This window comes from Ictidomys tridecemlineatus, unplaced genomic scaffold (genome assembly GCF_052094955.1).
Source record: "Ictidomys tridecemlineatus isolate mIctTri1 unplaced genomic scaffold, mIctTri1.hap1 Scaffold_130, whole genome shotgun sequence".
In the NCBI taxonomy this organism is placed as follows: domain Eukaryota; kingdom Metazoa; phylum Chordata; class Mammalia; order Rodentia; family Sciuridae; genus Ictidomys; species Ictidomys tridecemlineatus.
This window is the reverse complement of record NW_027521170.1, coordinates 360,515-382,300: the sequence shown is the minus strand read 5'-3', so window position 1 is coordinate 382,300 and position 21,786 is coordinate 360,515. Positions and strand designations below refer to the sequence as shown.

Below are 21,786 nucleotides of genomic sequence, written 5' to 3'. Positions count from 1 at the left end.
CATTCTAATGTTTTATTTTGAGGCAGGGTCTTGCTAAATTGCTGAGGCTGGCTTTGAACTTGAAATCCTCCTGCCTCAGCTTCTGGAGCCACTGGGATTACAGATATGTGCCACCATGCCTAGCAGGAAGCAGAGTTAACTATAAAAATCCAGTCTTATTAAAAAAACGTAGTGCTGTGGGCTGGGGGTGTGACTCAGTGGTAGACTGCTTGCCTAGCATGCAAGACAAGGGTTCCACTGAGGGCCTGGGCTCAACCCACAGCACTGCAGAGAAACATAAAATCCGTGGTGCTACATAAAGTGATAGGCATTGATGATAGTACAATATGTACTATAAATTGTAACATTGAAAATTAAACATTCCTGGGCTGGAGACATAGCTCTGAAGTAGAGTGCTTGCCTAGCATGCACAAGGCCCTGGATTCCGTCTCCAACATCATGAGGAAAAATAAAAATCCTAATGGATTTAAGTCCATTTAATTAGCCAGTGGGATTCTCACACCACTTTTCAGGAACATGCTGCAGATGTGAAGTGACACCTGCGTGGTCATGCAGGCGCTCTGGTTACTGCCCCAAGAGGGTCTCCAGTAGCCCCTCAGCTAGGGAGGTGAGAGAACAAGAAGGTTCAATCTTAGTCGTTTCTGGGAAACTAATAAACCAACAATTACCACTGCTAACCATCACCACCACCACAAAAATCACAGGCTGGCAGTAATGCTGTGTTCATAGACAGCCTTTGTTCTGAAAGCTATTTATTGTTGGTTATGTCTGTACAGACATGTTACACATGCACATAAACATTTATAAGACAAATAACATGGGCATGAATGTTCACAATATTCCTCTTTTTAGTACTCACATGAGCTGCTTCCTGGAGTTGGCAAACTTGAGCTTGGTAGATAGCATGGAATTTAACCCTTTTCTCTGTTCCTGAACTGGACCTTTGTGTTTCTTCAGATGAAATGATTTCATCCTTGGAACAGTGATTTGTATTTACTGGAGGAACTGTTCTTTATTGATTGCTAGAGTTTTATTTATTTTTTCCTATTCTGTTGATGGGGATGGAACCCAGGGCCTCATTTATGCTAAGTACATTCTCTGAGCTACACTCCCAGTCCCGCTAACTACTAGAATTCTAAAAGTCTTTTGGGTTCTGTTTAAATTCCTTATTTTCCCCCACCTCACCTCTCTATTTTCCTTTTAGGCTCAACCAGGAATGGAGACACCGTTGGATGTGTTGTTCAGGGCAGCATCTCTGGTCCATGCTGCTGATGAAAAACGTAAGTCAGGAATCTTTTTTCCTCCTTAAAAATCTATTTCAAGTATTTTTTACCCATGCTTCTTGTCTCTTGCGTCATATTGAAATGATGTGCTTCTCCATGTGGCTTTGTGAGTATTTGCTGTTGATTTTGGTTGTTTTCCTCAGTATACCAGCTTGGCATCCTTATTTTTATTTGCAAGTATCAGAACTTTTTTTTTCTCTTCTGGGGACTAGAACTCAGGGCTCACATGTGCTAAGCAAGTGCTCTACCACTGAGCTACAGGTCAAGTATTCTTTTTTTTTTTTTTTTTGGTACCAAGATTGAACCTAAGGGAACTCAACCACTGAGCCTTGTCCCTAGGCCTTTTAATATTTATTTAGAGACAGAAGTCTTGCTAAGTTGCTCACTTAGTTGCTGAAGCTGGCTTTGAACATGCCATCCTCCTGCCTCAGCCTCCCAAACCGCTGGTATTATAACTGTGCTCCACTGTGTCTAGCCAAGAAACTTTTCTTCTTCTTCTTCCTCTTTTTTTTTTTTTTGGCCATATTGGGGATTGGACCCAGGTCCTTTGTATGGTGGGCAAGCACTCTGCAGTGAGCCCAAGCCACATCTCCAGACTTAAGCACTAAAATATTAAGAACAAAACCCCAAAAACTCAAGGTTGAACTGCTACCTATTATACAGTCTCAAAGATGAGCTACTTTCTAGTTGGGTTGTTAACGGACTAGCAGGCTGTGAAGAACATGTGCTTGAAATGTCAGATCTGTCCAGTTGCTGGCTGTTAGACTTGCTTTCTACACCTCAGTTTCCTCAGTAGTAATGTGAAAAAAGAATCCATGCTTATAAAGGGTTGTGAGATCAAATGAGCTGTTGTGTGTACGGTACCAGCGTTAGCTTTTAGGCTTCTCTCCCCACTCCTTGTTGATCCTCTGATGGAATTTTTTTTTTAATATTATTGATGTGTCTCCCCCCACCATCTCCCCATTACCACTCTTCACACAAGATTGTCATTGGAGTAGTAACTGGCTGAAGTAGCCACTAAGAATTTTTTTTCTAGCCTCTTATATAATTCACATCTAGTTAGCCTTTGATTGTTGGGAGGCTGTAACTGCCTCTTGGTGAGGTATAATTATCCCTTACTCAGGAAATTGAAGCCCATGGATGTAAGTGTCATTCCCAAGGACGCTGAGCTAGGGAGAGGTGGCTGAAGGCTATTATCTGTCTCGGCAACAAAAAACCCTCTTTATGCCTCTGAGGTCACAATACATGTGACTGACTTGGATAGTTCTTTACAGACTTTGTTGAACATCAACATGCTTAATTTAGAAGTTTGGAGAGTATTTTGTCCAAATGTAGTTAGGGTCTGTGAAGCAAGATACTGTTTATAAAAGTGAAAGATGGAAATAACGACCTCAGGGTGGCTGTTGGTATAAAACCTTGAGTGTGGGGAGGAAAAACTTTCTTCTCTCCCCCTTTCTTTTCCTTTTCAGTCTCTCTCCTGAAGTTCAGCTTCGGGATCACTTTGTTTCAGTCGTATGAATGATTTTTTTTTTTAAACTGGGAATTGATCCCAAAGATCCTTTACCACATTCCCAACTCTTTGTTTTTTTATTTTGAAATGGGACCTTGCTAAGTTACTGAGGGCCTCGGTGAATTGATGAGGTTAGCCTCAAACTTGCCATCCTCTTATCTCAGCCTCCTGAGTTGCTGGGATTATAGGCATTGCTCCACTGCACCTGGCCTGTAAATGATGATTGAACATTTATGTATATTTAAGGGATGATAAAGATGAAGAAGGTACCGTCCTTCCACTCCTGGAGCTTATAAACATATTATTCATAAGCTTTATCTTTCGAGTATATAGAGAAGGAGACGGTCTATGTGGGAGAGCCATTTTCAGAGAAAATGACAAAGACTGACAAGGGAGAGAAGACTGAGTTTTATCCAGCCTATTGGTGTTTTTGCAGAATACAGATAAATACACATGCAAAGCTAGAATAATCAGAGGGTTGACTTTCCTCTGGAACCTTCTTCCTATACCTCTGGTGACTTCATTTGGTTCAGGAATGGAGTGGTAAGTTCTTGGAATCCCTCTGTCCATGGTTTCAGCTCTTCAGGATCATTTTTTTTTAATCTGTATTTTTTAGATGTAGGTAGACACAATATCTTTATTTTATTTATTTTTATGTGATGCTGAGGATCAAGCCCAGGGCTTCACACATGCTAGGTGAGTGCTCTACTGCTGAGCCAAGACCCCAGTCCTCAGGATCATTTTTGACTTGGAAAAAGAGGGAAAAGAAGTTCAGTGATATCTGTAATTATTATTCTTAACATGTTGGCAACATTGTTTTTTTTTCTTGTGCTGAGGATGGAACCCAGGGTCTTGGGGATGCTAAGCAGGTGCTCAACCACTGAGCCATATTGCTGTCCTTGGGCCCCATCTTTAAGGGGATTTCCTACTGTCAAGTTCTGTATACCACTGTTAAATTCAGAATTCTAATACAATAATAATAGCCGCGCACAGTGGCACATGTCTGTAATCCCAGAGGCTGAGACAGGAGGATTTCGAGTTCAGCAACCATGAGGTGATTAGCAGCTCAGTGAGACCATGTCTGTAAATAAATAAATAAATAAAATAGAGCTGAGGATGTGGTTCAGTGGCTGAGTGCCCCCGAGTTCAATCCCTGGTACCAGGAAAAAAACAAACAAACCCCAAAAACCAATAATAATATACTATAGTATAAGCTTGTGCCAATTCTATAATTTCTAAATCTGAACATGAAGTTCAGTGTCTTCCAGTAGATTTCTTTGACTTCTCTGGACAAGTTGAACCTGACTCAGATTTCTCTGTCCTAAATTCGTTCTATTTTGGCTTTTGTTATAAATTGCTCTTAAACTTTAGGGGCTGTTAACATTCTCCCCAACACTTCCAAAGAGCCTTGTGTCTGTAATCTGATTTGGGTGTCTTATTACGAACACAAAAATGTTCTATTCCTTGAGATCAGCTTCTCAGTGCATGTAAATGACCCCAAATGATTCTCTTTACTTTTCTTTGGCTCCTGGAGAACGAAAAACTTGGGCATTTTTGAGGATGTCATTGTTCAAGCCTTTTGAAGTGAACAGTACCCATTATGACTTGAGTCTCTAATACCCGATGGCCTTAAGGCTTCAAAATGTCTACTAGCTTCGAATAAAAGAAAGAATCCCCAACAGTGCACTGCAGAGCTAAGGTAAATCATGAAAGGGTAGTTTTGAAGTAACTCAATCGTTGCTTATCTGAGTGTCCTAGAAGGAATAAATTTACTTAAAATAATCATCTCACTGCTCATGAGACATTGATTTCATCAGCGTGCATCCTGGAAGGTACCGAATGAAAATCCAACTCCAGGTTGTTCTCATTCCCTGTGCAGGAGGAATCTGTCAGTGATCCTTCATGCCGGTGCTAGCAAGTCCCTGACTTTTTCCATCTTTATTTAAATAGTAAAAATTGATCAAAACAGAGACCAGGGCATTTCATACCAATATGCAGAACAATACCTTAGTGCGGTCATTAACACCAGACCTCATTTTCTTGTGATGTTTACACAGAACTTTTATTTTTCGGTAATTTAGTTCATGTATCTTCTGGATGATAAGATCTTGTAGCTGCAGACTTCTTTTCTTAGATCAAAATCTTTTTTCCCCACCTTGTGAGGGGGTCTTGTTCTGTTGCCCAACCTGACCTCAAACTCCTGGGCTCAAGCAATCTTCCTGCCTCAGCCTCCTGAATAGCTGGGTTGGTAGGCACTGAACACAGCACACAGATAAAATCATTGTGAGAAAATGCAGCTTTGTTCTTGAGGGCTTGAGTGGAGGGGTTAGTGCTTTTTCATCCAGCCTCATGAATATGCAGATGATCAGAAAAAGCCTGCTCAGGCTGGCTGGAGCCACTAGAATGGCTTGAGAGGACACAGTGAGACAGCTGCGGGTGTTTTGCATGTAGCATGTGCGCACAGAACCTCTCTAACTCTTGTTTGGTGAGATTCCTAGAAAGTGGATGATGCATCAGTGACCATCATCCTTCCAGGTAAAGAATTCCTAGGAACTCAAGCTTTGTATCTCGGTGAGTTGCTGAGGCTGGCCTCGAACTTTCTATCTTCCTGCTTCAAATTAGTAATTTTTGCATCATGACATTGATCTTCTGATCCACTAATGAGTTGAGATCTACAGTCTGAAAAAACATGACTCTGTTTATCTGTCTTTCATGAGATAAATTTACTCCTTGCTGCACTATTTTTCCATACTGGGAAGATCTGACCATGAAAACAGAGCAGAGTGTTCAGATAGGGCAGGGGATGGGTCTCCTCAGTCAGGGTCTCCCTGGAGGCCGGGAGCAGCAGCAGCAGCCCAACACACTGCAGGGTGCAGGAGGGAGCTGTGACCGTTTCCTTGGGCATTGACTCAAAGCTAGGAACAGTATAGACTTAGAGCAAAGAGGAAGGGCTGCTAATGGAAGGGTGAAGGTGACTGACAGGATGCCATGTTCCCAGTGCTCTAGGAAGAGATGTCCCACCCAGGCACGGAGTCTTGGTTCTGGGCAGAATGGTTTGCTGATAGGGACGGGAAGAGCCCTGATGGGCTCCTGTTGTGCATCAGGCTGAAAATCCCCACCTCCCCAACTTGGGCCTGGGACAGATGCATCAGGAGCGCCCAGGAGGAGAACATAGCTGTTCTTTTGGTCTCTTTCTTTCAGGGACCCCTGGTTTTGTAACGTTGCACTTCAGAAAGGTTAGATCTAAAATCAGTGCGGTGTAGTGAAGCCTTTGGGTTCTTTTTCTTCCAGCTCCTCTGTGGATTTTCATTTCTTCTGTCGTCTTGGGATGCGGGGCTGGGCTGGAACCTGGGACCTCTCACATGCCAGGCAAATGCTCGACCCCAGAGCTGCGTCCCCTGCCCTGTAGTGTTCATAAAGGACTTCACTCTGATAGTTGGAGACCAATTTGATCCCTCCCCTCTGTGGGTGATTTTTATCCTCTTGTCCTAAAACTCCAGAGGGGCTTACCACACAGGTTCGTGGTTGCTGTGCGGTTGCTTCTCAGAAGAGACTAGGGATATATATATATATATATATATATATATAAAAAATTGGGATTCACCAATAGTTTACCCCGCCCCCAACTTCCTTTATCATACTATTCTTTCTACAATATACACACTGTACTATAATATATATGCATATGATTTTTCTGAAATGTGTGAGAGTAAGTGGGAGATATCTTGCCTCTTTATTCCTAAATATTTCACCATATGTTTCCCAAGCACGAGAACATTCTCTTACATAACCGCAGTGTGGCTATCTTTATTATGATGTTACTTAAATCTATATGAGCGAAGAAGAGGGTGTAATCTTCATGCTCCTAGTGCTTTTATAGCTTTACAGGTTGAGAATCCTTCACCTGAAATGCTTTGGACCAAATGGATTTCAGATTTGGGAATATTTGCATATATCTAATGAGCTATCCTGGGGATGGAACCCAAGCTGAAACATGAAATTCACCTATTTCACTACCCTTTGTTCGCAGAAGTAATTTCATGCTAATATTTTTAGTGTGCCGGTGTTTTTGTTGTTTTGAGATGGGTTCTCACCATACTGCCCAGGCTGGTTTTGAACTCCTGGGCTCAAGTGAGCCTCTCCAGTACCTAGGACCACAAGCCCAGGCATGTGCCATTGTGCTAGGCATGTCCAGGTTGTGATTGCCATCTGTCATAAAAGGTCAGGTGTGGGATTTTCAAGTTGTGTTGCTCAAAAATTTTGAGATTTTTTTTTTTTAGATTGGGGATGCCGTGTAAGCATTATAAATTAAATATAGCCAATGAAAATTGGCCATGATACCACAGTTGATAGTCTCCCACAGCCAGCTCTCTGTTGTGCTAGCAGGCATCCCTGTGATGCCCTGGGTCTTTTGTTGCAACCCCCCACCACTTTTATCTTTTATACTCTTGTAAAATATTTCACTGTATAGATCATAGTTGCATAATTGGACTTTCTTAGTGCAGATGCCTCAATTTCATATTAGGCTGTTTCTGTCCTTCTCCAATTAGATGAAGAAAAAAAAATAGTCACTGAAATCATATGGCACAAGTTGGTTTTCTAGGCTTATGATTCAGAATATGCCTTTTAAGCAGATTTTAAGAGATTTTCACTGAAATAGCACAAGTAAAAATTTTTCATGGTCCTAGGTACTTGAGCCTCTGTGTGAACTGCTGTTTAAGGGCTACTGTGTTGTCTCATTCCATTTTCATAGTGACCCTATCTAGTAAGCAGGTACCACGGGGCCAGGGCTGTAGCCCAGCGGTAGAGTGCTTGCCTAGCACGTGCGAGGCCCTGGGTTCCATTCCCATCATAGCCAAACAAACAAACAAAACCCAGGCATGATAATCAGTCTTGTTTTATAGATAAAGAAAATTGAGGCTTACAGATACAGATAATTTGCCCAGACACACACAGTTGGTAGAGGCAAGACCCAGTTTTGAACTGAAGCAGCCTGGCTCTGAAACGGGAGCCCTGAATCTGTTACTTGTCTTTACAGTTAAGAGTACAAGGAAGACTTAACTACTGATTGAAAAATACAAGCCTGATACACAAAACTCCTATGTCTATTCCCACCACTAATAAGACAGCAAAGACATTTTCATTTGGAAGAGTGTTCCTTGCCGGTAAAATAGCATTTCCAAAATAGGCCAGACCCACAGGACTGGCGACAGCTCATCCTCAGGAACCATCCTCGACTTCCCCGAGTTTAACTGCCTTCTTACAGGTACAGATGGCTCTGGAGTGCCTTGCCCCAGAACGTCACTCTGTGTTGCGTTTTTCTTTTCCAGTAAGTCCCTCAGTTAAGGAAAGGAACTTGGTTCAGATGATACGGGCTGCTTCACTAAATAGTGAGAAACCACACAGCCACAGTATTTAGAGGCAAGGTAATCCTGCCTCAGAGGCATCCTAGGAGGACTCAGGAGCATGGCTACAGTTGCTGGGTACCTGACATCCTGAGAGTCTGTATTAGATCCTGTGCCTATCGAGGATGAGAGTCCTGTTCTGTTCTCTTTCATATTCCAAGCATGCCCCATTAGTGTGTATGGGTAGCATTCAATTAACATTTTTTATTCTTTTAAAATATTTTTTAAGTTGTACATGGACACAATATCTTTATTTATTTATTTATTTTTATGTTGTGCTGAGGATCGAACCCAGTGCTTCATACATGCGAGGCAACTGCTCTACTGCTGAGCTACAACCTCAGCCCAAACATTTTTTATTTTTACAGGTATTGGGTATTGAAACCAGGGGTGCTTAACCACTAAGCCACATCCCTAGCCCTTCTTATTTTTAAATTTGAGACAGGGGTCTCAGTTGCTTAGGACCTCAGTAAGTTGCTGAGGCTGGCCTTGAACTTGCGATCCTCCTGTTTCAGCCTCCCAAGTCACTGGTGTTAAACATTTATCACGCATAAAAAAGCCACTGGAGTGAAAGGTTCTTCTTTCTTTAAGAAATTAATTTATTTAACATTAGAAAAAAATGAGTCATTATAGTGATCACTCTTGTTACTTATAATGTGCAAATTTCCATTGGATACCATTTTGTAGTTTATAAAACATTTTCCTTTGATTCTTATAGCAAGAGTCTTGGCAAGGAGGCTGGGTGGGAAATCTCAGAGAAAATGAAGCTTGGAGAAGTTGGATGCCTAATTGAAGATTAGAATTAAAACGAATAAAACCTGAATGTGTTCATTCCCCTTGGTAAAGTGCAGTCACATGCAGTGGTCACCAGAACAGTTCACATGAGAGAAGTTGCAAAAGGTCCAAGCTAGGAAATCACAGTATCTTTGCTGATGTGTCTGCAGCCTTTTTATCTTTTACATGGTGCCTGGGATCAGACCCCGGGCCTTGTGCATGTTACCCCTAAGCCTCCTTCTGCATTTTCAAAAGAGAAGTGAATTTACTGATTTTTCTAAATATTGCAGCCACCAGTAATATATTTTGTGCTTTCAGTTGCTTCTCTTTTGTGCATAATGCCATAAAAAAATACCATCTCCCACTACTCTTTTTTCCTTAAAACCAAACCAAACTAAAACAAAAAACCCTTCATTAAACATAGAACCTAAAGCCAGGTAGTATTACTGGCTTAAGTCAGTCTCTAGGTGTGGGCAGTTGCTATAACCAAAGTTTGCATCCCAGGATAGACATCTAGCATTTCATCAGAAAGGCTTCCCCAGAGACAGCTGTTGCAAGCTTCTACTGTTTTTATAGTTTTTTTTTTAATCGGATCAAATTCACATAATAAGTGTTAGAAATGGATCTCTACTGTGGCAAATAAAATGGCTTGTTAATTAGCATAATGGGTGTTGAAAATAGATTCTTCTGTTGAATAGCTCAGTAGATACTGGAGGATAGTTATCATATTTTCTTTAGACACATATTTCTGAGTCTTTCAGAAATCCACATTTTCCTTTAATATACATAAAAATGTTGTGAGCTATTTTAATGCCATTTGCAATTCAAATTGCAATTTGAGAGTCAAGAATCCTGGCATGGAAGTGCCTCCCCCCACCAGCCAATTTGGTACTTGCCTCCTTCCCGTCTTCCCTTCTCTCTGCAGCTTGAGAATCTCTCTCCCCTACCCAGATCTTGTTGGAATAGCCCCACTGCAGTCAACCCTGGTTTTTGGATATGTTTCTCAGCTCATCATTGCTGGCTTCTCCATCAGCCCTGGCTCATCAGTGTTCCCCTATAATGTGGTACCCAAACAACGATTTTTAGATATGATCTGATTGGGATAGTGTGTCCAAGACAACTTGGACCAAGCCCGGGAGTTCTTGTAAAGGGACAGAAGGGATAGGACAGGCTGATGAGAAATATAGGGATCCTTTTGGGAACTCAAGATCAGACTTTGGGGGGAATATTTACACCAAGACACGTACTAAAGGCCAGAGCCTTTTAAAAATATTTTTCTCTCTGGAGAGAGAGAGACAGTTGTTAAAATTAGCCAATGTACCCCTTGCTCCAGTAGACTGCTCTTTCTATGGGAATGTGGGGCTGGGTTTGTCAACTTTTGTGGTGGTTCGAGACAAACTGGAAACTCCAGTTTTTGCATAAATTTTTAGAGTTTTAAAATTCCACGAGAGTCCAGCAGTAGTTCTCTAGTCAGGATTGGACCAGTAAGAACCTATCGAGGTCCTGCCCCAGTACTTTCGATAGTAAAACCTAAAATAACAGTGGATTTTATTTTTTAATTTTCTTCATTGCTGGGGATCAACCTAGGGCCTTGAGCATGCTTGGCAAGTGCTCTGCTGAGCTACACCCTCAGCTCCACTTTTTTTTTTTAATAACCTCCAGTAGGCTCTCTCCCTCTCCCACTGTGGCATGAATTACTGTAGCAACTCTTTCAAGCTGAAGAACAGTGACATTAGAACCTTGAATTCCCAGGTCTGCCCTTATCTCCATGAGGAAATTAATTTGATATGTGTGTACCTTTCCCATTTAGATTTTCCTCCGTGTCTTTGCTTTCTTCAAATTTATGTCACACTCTTGTGAAACACTTGACTTGGCATTTGTAGTGGATAAAATTTGTTGAAGCAATACCTGTTTCCACTCCTAGAGAAATCAAATCAAGTCTGAAAAATCAAGCCCTTACATCCTCACTGGCTTTATATGTATTGTGACTGCCTTTTTTTCTTTATTAGATCAAACTCTTGATTCCTTATAAATGAAATGAATAAATCTTCTTCCCATTTGAAATCTGGTGAAGTTACCATTGCACCTCCCTGATTGCCTTTCTCATTAAACATAGTGTCTTCTCTCATCTTGAAAAAAATTACCTAAATGTCACTTCTTTCCTGGAACTTACCCTGTTTAATTAGACATAGTCACTTATTTTACCCTGGACAGTGTAAAATTTTGTTTGTTTACCAGAAACTAGGGACTCAGAAGAATGATTTTTTTTCCCCAGTTCTCTAGCAGAGTGCTGGTTTAGGGTCCCATGATTAAAAACAAGTTGGATAAAAAAGAATATTTCATTTAATACTTCAAAGAGATTTGAGGTAGTCAGAATAAAGTAGCCTGCTGTGAATGAAGATCATTCAGAACAGCAAAGTTCTCAGGGACCTTAAACATGTCCACATTGAACTGAAAAAAAATCTTTTTGAGAATCAAATGGATGTGATTATAGGTAAAATCGGTAATCTGCAAGATGGGCAACAGAATTCCACAGAATGTAGAGCCAAATGAGGGATGACATGGGACAAGGAAAGGAGTAGGTGGAGATTCACACAGGATCTGGCACATTTGCCAGAGGGATGTTCTAGCAGATGGGGCCAAAGAAGTATTGAGATGATATGTTTATTAGAAAAATAGGAAATAAATAAGCCAAATGAACAGCAATAATAGCAACAGAAAAAACAAATTCAAAATTAAATTTTTTTTCTCTCCCCCCCCCCCAGTACTGGGGATTAACCCAGGAGTGTGTGACTACTGAGCTACACCCCTGGTTTTTTTTTTTACTTTTTATTTTGAGTCAGGGTTTTCCTTAAGTTGCCCAGGTTGACCTTGAACTTGTGATCCTTCTGCTTCAGCCTCTTGAGTAGCTGGGATTACAGGTCCACTTTTCTCTTTTTAGTTTAAATTTTATTTTTTCATTTTTCTGCAAGTTTGCATCCTTTGATCAATAACCTCCTAATCCTCTTTGAAAGAAGAAGTTGATCCCTGTTTTTATATTTATAAACTAAAATGAAAATAAGCCAGTAAACCTGAAAATAGAACCCAAAACTTTTTTTAAAAAATTAGAGCAACAAATTAAACTTTTGGTGAATTTGATTAGGGAAAAAAAGAAATATGCAATTGTATAGAATGTTAGAAATGAGAAAAGGGACATTGTGAGTATAGATGACAGTAACATAAAAATATGCACACATAATAAAAATCTAGGTCTGGGGTTGTGGCTTAGTGGTAGAGCGCTTGCTTAGCACATGTGAGGCTCTGGGTTTGATCCTCAGGACACATAAAAATAAATAAATAAAGGTACTGTATCCAACTACAACTAAAAAATAAGTATTAAAAATATAGATGAAATAGGCAGGTTTGTTGGAATCATGAAGAGGTAGAAAACAAATTGTTTAATAATCATAATAAAAATTGTAAAGTTGGCTAGAGATGTGAGGTATAGATGGTTTCCTTGGTGGATTTTACCAAATTGTCAAGAAACGTATTTCCCTATATTATAAAATGAGTCTAGATTGTAAAGCACTTTTTGTTCCTTCTAAAGGTGATAATAGCATCATGGTACTAAAACTGGGCGAGAAAAGGAAAGGAGCATGTATATATTATAAATCAATGTTGCTTGTAAATAGATATGAAAATACTAAATTAAATATTGAAGAATTCAGCCTAACAGCGTGTTAATAGGAATTAATGCACACCCAAGTAAATAATTTGCATTGCAGGAATGTAAGGATGTTCAATAATCTTGACTCTTATAATAAATTATTTATATTATTTTATACTAAGAAAAATCCAGTTAGTGTTCATGACACAAGTCTGAAGAGTATGAAATTCAGCATCTATTCATGATAAAACTGATAGATTTAAATCAAATGGAACTTTAAAATTTTTTTTTGTAGTTGTAAGTGGACAGAATGCCTTTATTTTATTTGTGTATTTTTATGTGGTGCTGAGGATAGAACATAGCGCCTCATTCATGCTAGGTAAAAAAAAAAAAACCCAAAAACCCCTTGAAAAACTGTGAGCCTAAGTACTTAAGTTGAGCTTAGACAAGCACTCTGCAGCTGAGCTACAGCCCCAGCCCTCAAATGGAACTTATATTAATTTTTTTAAATTTATTTTTTTAGTTATAGTAGGTCACAATACCTTTATTTTATTATTTTTAAGTGGTGCTGAGGATCAAACCCAGGGCCTTTACCACTGAGCCACAACCTCAGCCCCCCTGGGAACTTTTAATAATTTTAACTGATATATAAAAACATAAACTATACATGTGGGTGTGGAACCATTTACATGCATACATTGTGTCATATTTAAATCAGGTTGAGCATATCTGTCTTCTCAAACATTTACCATCATGGTGACAACTTTCAAAATCCTTTTTCCAGCTTTTTGAAATGTGCAGTACATTATTTTAATCTAATTGTCATCCAGAATTTCTTGCTCTTGTCTTACTGTAATTTGGTACCCATGAATCAACTCCCCTCACTTCTTGCCTTCTCTAGCCTCTAGAAACTACCATTCTACTCTCAATTTCATGAAATCGAAAAGAAACTCTTTTAAATGGGTAAAAGTTTATCTGCTAGAAAACTGCGATGAAAATGTTTAATGGTGAAATAAGGAAGCAAGACAACTCTAGTAGCATTGAGCCTGAGGTTTTAACTAGTGAACTTTTTAAAACAGAGGTAGGGCTGGGGTGTAGCTTAGTGCTAGAGCTCTTGCCTAGCATGCATGAGACCCTGGGTTCCATCCTTAGCACTGCAAAACATAAAACAAAGCAAAACAAAACAACAACAACAACAAAACAAAAAACCCAACAACAACCCCAATACAACAGCAGCAACTGGGCCAGTTGGATCAGACCCTCCAAAACTGTGAGCCTAAGTAAGTTGATTATCTCAGTTATTGTGATGATAGAAAACTAATACAGCAATTGAAACAAATATGAACACACACTTCTAAAAATGAAATATAGCATAAAGGCAAAATTTTAAATCCATAAAGAAAGAATGAAGTTTTTTTTTTTTTACTAATTGTGGTGGAATACACGCAGAACTTATCATCTTGTTTTTTTTTTTTTTTCTTTTTTTGGTGACTGGTGATTGAACCCAGGGATGCTCTACCACTGAGCTACATTCCCTGCCCTTTTTTCTGAGAAAAGGTCTCACTCACTAAGTTGCTGAAGCTGGCCCTGCACTTTGATCCTCTTGCCTCATCCTCCTGAGTAGCTGAGTTAGAGTTGAGCGCCACTGCGCCTGGCTTAACCATTTTTAAGTGTACATTTCAGTTGTATTGAATATATTCATAAGTCTTGCAGCCATCATACTACCCATTTCCACAATGCTCATTTTATAAAGCTGACATTCTACCTGTTAACTAGTAACTTTCCAGTGTGGGGATGTAGCTCAATTGTAGAGTACATTCCTAATATGAAGGAGGCCCTGGGTTCCATCCCCAGTACTGCAAACTCACCTCCCCCAAACTCCCTAGCCCTGGCATCCCTCATTCATTCTTTTTATGGATTTGCTTTCTCAAGGTGCATCATATAAACGAAATAACACAGTATTTGTCTTTTTGTGACTGGTTTATTTTACTTAACATAATGTCCTCAAAGTTCATCTATGTAGCCTGTATCGGAATTCCTTCCTTTTTAGGGTGAGTATTATTCCATTGCATGGAGAGACCACATTTTGCTTTTCATTCATCCACAATGGTCATGTGAATTCTTTCTATGTCCTATCCTAATAAATATGAAATCATATCTCATTAAATTTTCAATTTGCATTTCCCTAATGATGAGTGATATTGAACATCTTTTCATGTAATTATTAGCCATCTGTATGTCTTTGGAGAAATGTCTATTCACATTTGTGTGTGTATGTTAGGGGAGTTCTGGGCATGGACCCCGGCCTTACGCATGGGAGGAAAGTGCTCTACCACTGAACCACAGCCCTAGCCCCTCAAGTTTTTTGCCTATTTTTAAGGTCTTTCTCTTGTTGAGTTGTAAGAGCTCTTTATATAATCTGGATACTTTCGCCACCTAATATGATTTGCAAATATTTTCTCCTACATGTTATGTTTTTGCCAATTTTTTGGAAGAAAGTTTGTTTACCTCACGTTGTACAACAAAATAACTTTTCATGGATTTAAGAACATACATGTATTTTTAAAAAAAACTTATATTCTTCTTAAATTTTTAAAATGTAGAACAACAAACCATTGACAGAAAGTCTTGAATAGGATAAAAACTAGAAGTTAGTAACAGCTTTAGACCATGTAAAAATTAAACTTTTTTTTTATTACAGGTTTCCACAAAGTGGGGGAGAGTGACAAATCGTTTTCTCAAGGTTCAAATTGTTAGTAAAAACTGATTTAAAAACACACACACACAGGGCTGTGGTTGTGGCTCAGTGGTAGAGTGCTTGCCTAGCATGCACGAGGCACTGGGTTCAATCCTAAGCACCATATGAATGTAAAATAAAGATATTGTGTCCACCTAAAACTTAAGAATAAATATTTAAAAAACCAAACCCAAAATAAAAAACCCAAAAAACAAAAACAAAAAAACCACACACGCACACTGATTTTATAGCAATTAAGATAGAATTGTAGGGGTTGGGGATGTGGCTCAAGCTGTAGCGCGCTCGCCTGGCCTGCGTGTGACCCGGATTCAATCCTCAGCACCACGTACAAACAAAAAGATGTTGTGTCTACCGAAAACTAAAAAATAAATATTAAAATTCTCATTCTCTCTCTCTCTCTCTCTCTCTCTCTCTTTCTCTCTCTCTCTCTCTCTCTCTCTCTCTCTCCCTCTCTCCCTCTCTCCCTCTCTCTCTCTCATCTCTCTCATCTCTCTCATCTCTCTCATCTCTCTCTTAAAAAAAAAAAGAATTGTGGTGGCTGGGGATATGGCTCAAGTAGTACGCTTGCCTGGAATGTGTAAGGCACTGGGTTCGATTTTGAGCACCACATAAAAAGATATTGTGTCCACCTAAAATTAAAAAAATATATATTAAAAAAAGATAGAATTGTGTATTTATCAGATATGACGCTATGAAAATATTAGTTGAGCACATAATTAGGGAACTTTATACTTACTGCTCTGACAAAGCTAGTTATTTAAAAGAGACAAGTTTACATAGCTATAGATATTACAGGAATATTTATAGAAGCCAAATGAAGATCAGGGAAGGATAAAATAAGAAGTTGAACAACAAAAAAAAAACTTACTAAAGAAATAAAATCTATACTGGTTCTAATATCATGTAATGAGGGTGTCTGTAAGATTTCGTTCATTCAGAAGTTCTTAGTGATAGCCAGATTCGTACAGGCAACCATTACAATGCATAAGATTTGTTTCAAATCTATCGAGATTTTAATGAGCAATTGTACTAGTTTTCAGTTGCTGCTATAACAGTATCTACAAACTTAGTAGCTCAGATGAACCTATTTTTATTGCTCCATTGATCTAAATTTGTCTTCTCTACATGTTGGTGGGCTACACATTTTTAGCTTTGCTGGGTCAATTTAGGTCCGCTTTTCCTCAGTATTTTTCTTCTGTCGCAGTTTTCAGAAGAAACTTGGAGTTAAATTACTGGAAGCTACTTTGTCTTCACCTCTGTGTGAGTGGAATGTCTTTTCTTCATCTATATTTTAAACTTTTTTATTATTACTATTTTTCCCCTAATGCTGTCTTGACACCAAAGAGGTGGCCTTTGAGATAATTCAGTTTGAGGCCAGGCCCATATCTGCTCCCCCCCCCAATGTAAATGCAAAACTTCACAAGCAAAAGGAAAGCCTTGGGGAGGTTTGCATTCCAGCTATGTTCATTCAGCGACATTTTAACCAAATTCAGTCAATTCTTAAGAATTTGTTGAAAATCCATCTGCTGTGATGATAGAAGATTATTTCTCAGGTGCATGGAATCAAAATGCAGAGTAATTGATAACTGTCCTTGCAATAAGCATATTCTGAGAACATGTGGTATTTTGTTTTCTGAATTTGGTTATTTTTCATGATATTAGTCTTGAGTTTCAATTGAGATTTATGAAGTCTCATTTTTGGATACTCACCTTTCATAGATGTGAGCTACAGATAAATTGATAAAGAAGTGAACGTCCAGCAGATCTTAATAGCATGGTTCATGTTTATCAGGAAGAAGATAATCAGTTGAGATTGGGTGCTTGTGTTTTTTTTCCCCCGTGTGTTTTCCACCAGTAAGTTAATTGTTTGCCTCTCTTGGCAGGGAGGGAAGGATTATTTTAAAAAGCTTAGCTTTACATTTAATTTTAGCATTATTGATTGACCTTGACTGTGGCTGAACTTGAGGATTTGCAGAACCATAGCGTTCTGGTTGACAATTCGCAACCCCTGAGACTTGGCCCGCAGAGGCTGGAGTGGGTCATTCATAAGAATGAAATTAGGTTTTTGTGGGTTTTTCCCCCCTTTTTATTGGGTTGGTTTGTAATATTTATGTGCTGTGACATTTTCTGTTGAGCCGCCGAATATTTTGCAACTTAATTTTGTGAAGTACTGAGGCTGGTTTGGCATTGGGCGTGTGGTATCCCATTAAACTTCTTTATTACTGTTTTTTACCTAATGCAGTCTTGTCACCAAAGAGGTGGCCCTTGAGATAACTCAGTACTTGGTACACAAAAACTCAGTTCTAAGTCTTTGTGAGGGATGAGATGTGTGCCGCACTGTCCAGGTCTCTCTGCTGCTGGCTCTGTCAGCCGGCAGTACTAGTTATTGATCTTCTCCTTAGGTCAAGTCCTGGGTGCAGCCTCCATTCAATGACTGATGGATGGCAGGGTAGAAAGGTCCAGCCTGACCTCTTGACCTGATTCTTTGGGGTCAGCCTCTTCTGCAGTCCTCTGTGGGATAGGATGAGCCCCTGCCTCTTAGCCCGGAGTCCCCCTCTGCTTCTGAACCTGAGAGCCTCTTCCCCACATCTCTTTCTCAGCTTGCCTTCTGGGGAGCCCTGTGTGCAGTGGGGTCTTTCCCTTGAGGACTTCTGCATACAGGTGCTCATTCAGGATTACAGGATGGGCAGGACCCGGGTGATCCTCATGGTCAGTCTTCCCTCTCATGAGGGAATGCCCATACCACGATTCCTGATGTCTGGCTTCTGTCCTCTGCTTGAACATGAGAGGAGGAGGTGTGTTACAACAGTCTCCCCTTTTCCACAGGCGTTCCGTTCCAAGACCCTCAGGGGATGGCCGAAACTGTAGAGAGTTCCAATCCCTGCATACACCAAACTTTCTCCCTTGCGTGTGTACATATCTATAACTATAAATTAGGTAGAGGAAGAGGTTAATAAAACAATATACCATAAGAAAAGTTACTTAAAAACTTATTTGTTTCTGAAAATTTCCACTTGCTATTTTCAAGCCACAGTTGACCACAGGGAACGGAAACTTCCCAACAGTGGAGCGTGGATGAGTACAGTGTTAGAGGTCCAAGCGTCCTGGGAGAAAGAACTCTTCAGTTGTTGAGGGGAAACCTGCATTTCCATAACCACTCCCTGCTACTCAGAATGGCTCTTTACTTTCCACCTGGGAGTAGTTGAAGAAAGTTATAAATTCCCTCTAATTTTTCTCTACTCCTATCAAAATGCTTTTTTCTCCCCTATTAACTTTTGACATGCTTTCTAAATCCCTTATGTTCTTGTCTTTTTTCTCTGACTCCTGGGGTCTGGCTGTGTTGCCCAGGCTGGCCTCGAATTCCTGGGTTCAGGTGATCCTGCCTGAGCCTCTTGAGTGCAGGTATGTGCCACTGCACCTGGCTGCATTTTTTTTTTAAGAGAGAGAGAGCGAGAGAGAGAATTTTAATATTTATTTTTTAGTTTTCGGTGGACACAACATCTTTGCTTGTACGTGGTGCTGAGGATCGAACCCGGGTCGCACGCATGCTAGGGGAGCGCACTACCGCTTGAGCCACATCCCCAACCCAACCTGGCTGTATTTATGTGTTTTAAAATGTTCCCTGATTCTTATCTTTTTCATATATAATTGAATTTTCAGTTAAGCTATTAGGTTCCATCGTCCCATTTTGGAACACCTAAAAATGAACTCAAGTTGAACAACAAACGTAGCACTTATTAACTCTGAAATAAGTATTAATATTTTTGAGTTCCATTCTTTAAAAAACGTGAATGGTTAGATAGTATTCATTAAAATTGTTGATGCCATTAACATCAGTGATAATAAATCATAGTAAGCTTTAGATTATGATTTTCTTTCTTTCTTTTTTTTTTTAGAGAGAGAATTTTTTTAATATTTATTTTTTAGTTTTCGGCAGACTCAACATCTTTGTTTGTATGTGGTGCTGAGAATCGAACCGGGCTGCATGCATGCTAGGTGAGCACGCTACCACTTGAGCCACATCCCCAGCCCCTAGATTATGATTTTCTACCTATTTTAATGCACCTGTGTCAATTTTGTTGAAAAATTGGCAAAATTGAAAACTGGGGACTTCATGGGCTAGGTAATCTTTTGATAAATAGGATTCATAGCTTATCATTTTTTGTTAATTGTTTCACGTCGTTACTATGTTATTTCCAAGCATGTCTAGCATTCTTCAGTGTACAGTCATATATTCCTATTTTTTATCATAGTGCCCAGCACAGTTTAGAGTTTGTAGTGGGTGTTTGATTTTGGTTGGTTGATTGGAAAAAAGGAGAATTTTAGAAGAGCTAATTCTCATCCATTTCTAAAAAGCATGAATTTCGAATTTATTCAGAGAACAATGATTGGTACTTTGGGGATGATCAACCTCCCAGGGGGGGGAGCAGCACAGCAGAAGAAGGTGAGGCGGGGATGGAGCTGTGGGGAGGAGAGGGAAGTGGTGGATGGTGGGGGAGAGCTGCCGCCATTTACTTAGTACTTATCACATAGTAGGGGCACAAGCATCATCTTAGTGTCCTACTGGACCCTGCTTCAGGGACTGCATCTGCCCATCCCTTCATTCAGCAGGTGTTGTTGGGGGTGCAGGAATATGTCATGCTAAGTACAGAAGCACAGCATCACCTCCATCCTGTAGAGCTTGCGACTTGGCTGTGTCTGACTGCAAGTTGATGGCAGAGAAGGTACCATGGGAAACCAGACTTGTCTGCCATCCAGGTGCATATCCTTCCCCCTGCGCTGCTGCCCGAGAACACCAGGTGCACTCATTAGAGTTCATCATGCCCGTCTGTGTAGAAGGTTACTGGGCCACTTGGCATGAGTGCTGTGTGTGAGCAGAAGGTGGCCATGAGACAACCAGGGGTCTTCCCTACCATCCTCCCTGCTGTCATTCTGGGACTAATCTTAGTGTCCTACTGGACCCTGCTTCAGACGGCATGCATGTGTTGTCTCCCCCTGCATTGTAACCATGTGACTTCCTCAGTCCCCGCCAAGACCAGGGATGATGAGGGTATTTTTCCCCCACCTTTTTAAGTATCCAGAGAATATCTCTGTAGGGCTTTGAGCACAATAATTTTTTTTAATTTTAAATTGAGCATTATTTCTCTCGAGGTATAATTTTGATAGCGTTTTGGGATATTCGATTATTGTACATAACAATGGGTCCATATTTTTAAAATGAGATGTTTTTCTTGGGAAAGGCCTAGCTGTGATTTAAAAAAAAAAAAAGAATAGACTTAAGCCTTTTAAAAAATGTTATGAAAACTTTCTAACAATAGGGGAGAGTTGTAGTGGGGTGTTTTATGTCCCCCAACTGGGTTGGGATGCAGGGTTGAAGGGTCAGAGCTACTAAAAGCCAGTTTAACAAGAAAAGAATATCATGCCTGCAAAAGGTGTTCCTGCCAAGAGATAATTAGTCCAGAATTAATACTGTGTATCTCTGGAGTGAAAAATACCATAACATTAAGAATTTAGCTGTGTGTCAGAGGCATTTTATTTGGTGTGAATCAAAGTAGGGATCCCAAATCTTGAGAATTAAAATCCAATAATTAGGGCTTCCTTATTCTTGAAGCTAGTCCAAGGGATCATTAATTTAAATTGCAAAACAATACGCATACAACTTTAATTGAAATTTTTTGTTTTGTTCTAGCAGTTCTGGAGGTGAACCCAGAGCAGCTCTACCATAGGGCTACACCCTTAGCTCCCTGGCTCCCCGCTTTATTTTCTTAAATCTTGACACGGGGTCTCACTAAATTACTGAGGCAGGTCTCGAATGTGGCAATCCTCCTGTGTCAGTCTCCTGAGTCTCTTGGATTACTGATGTGCACCATGGTACCTGATATTTCATTAATGGAAATTTTAAAACATGGTTACTTGTGGGTTTTTTTGTTTTTGTTTTGGTGCTGGGGATTGGACCCAGTATGCTAGGCAGTGCTCTGCCACTGAGAACCCAGTCCTTTTTTAAAAAATTTATAAATTTTGAGACAGTGTCTTGGTAAATTGCTCAGGTTAGCCTTGAAGTTGTGATTCTCTTGCCACAGCCTCCCCAGTAGCTGGGATTACACTAAGCCTGGCTATGTGTCCTAATTTTTGTTCACAGTGTGCTACATTAAAGAATTTGTCATCTTTTCTTTTTTTAATCTAATAAATAATACCCATCCTCACCAATTAATACAGTGTTTAGTGAGGCACAGTGACATGTAGTCCTAGCTCCTGGGAGGCAGGAGAAGCGCTTGAGCCCAGGAGTATAAGGCCAGTCTGAGCAATATAGCGAGACCTGTCTCTAAACACACGCAAAACAGAAAACACTGCTTAATTAATTAACTCAGTAGTTGTACTTTGGGAAATGTATCCCAAGAAAGTAAACAGAT

The 21,786-nt window shown here is 39.9% G+C and overlaps 1 protein-coding gene across 1 annotated transcript in view; it reads left to right on the top strand.

The window, feature by feature from the left end:
* Positions 1-21,786, top strand: part of LOC144372553 (uncharacterized) — a 121,354-nt gene that overhangs the window by 14,445 nt on the left and 85,123 nt on the right. The window contains exon 3 of the mRNA XM_078035882.1: positions 1,205-1,280. Coding sequence (XP_077892008.1) covers positions 1,205-1,280 — 76 coding nt within the window. The remainder of the gene's footprint in view (positions 1-1,204; positions 1,281-21,786) is intronic.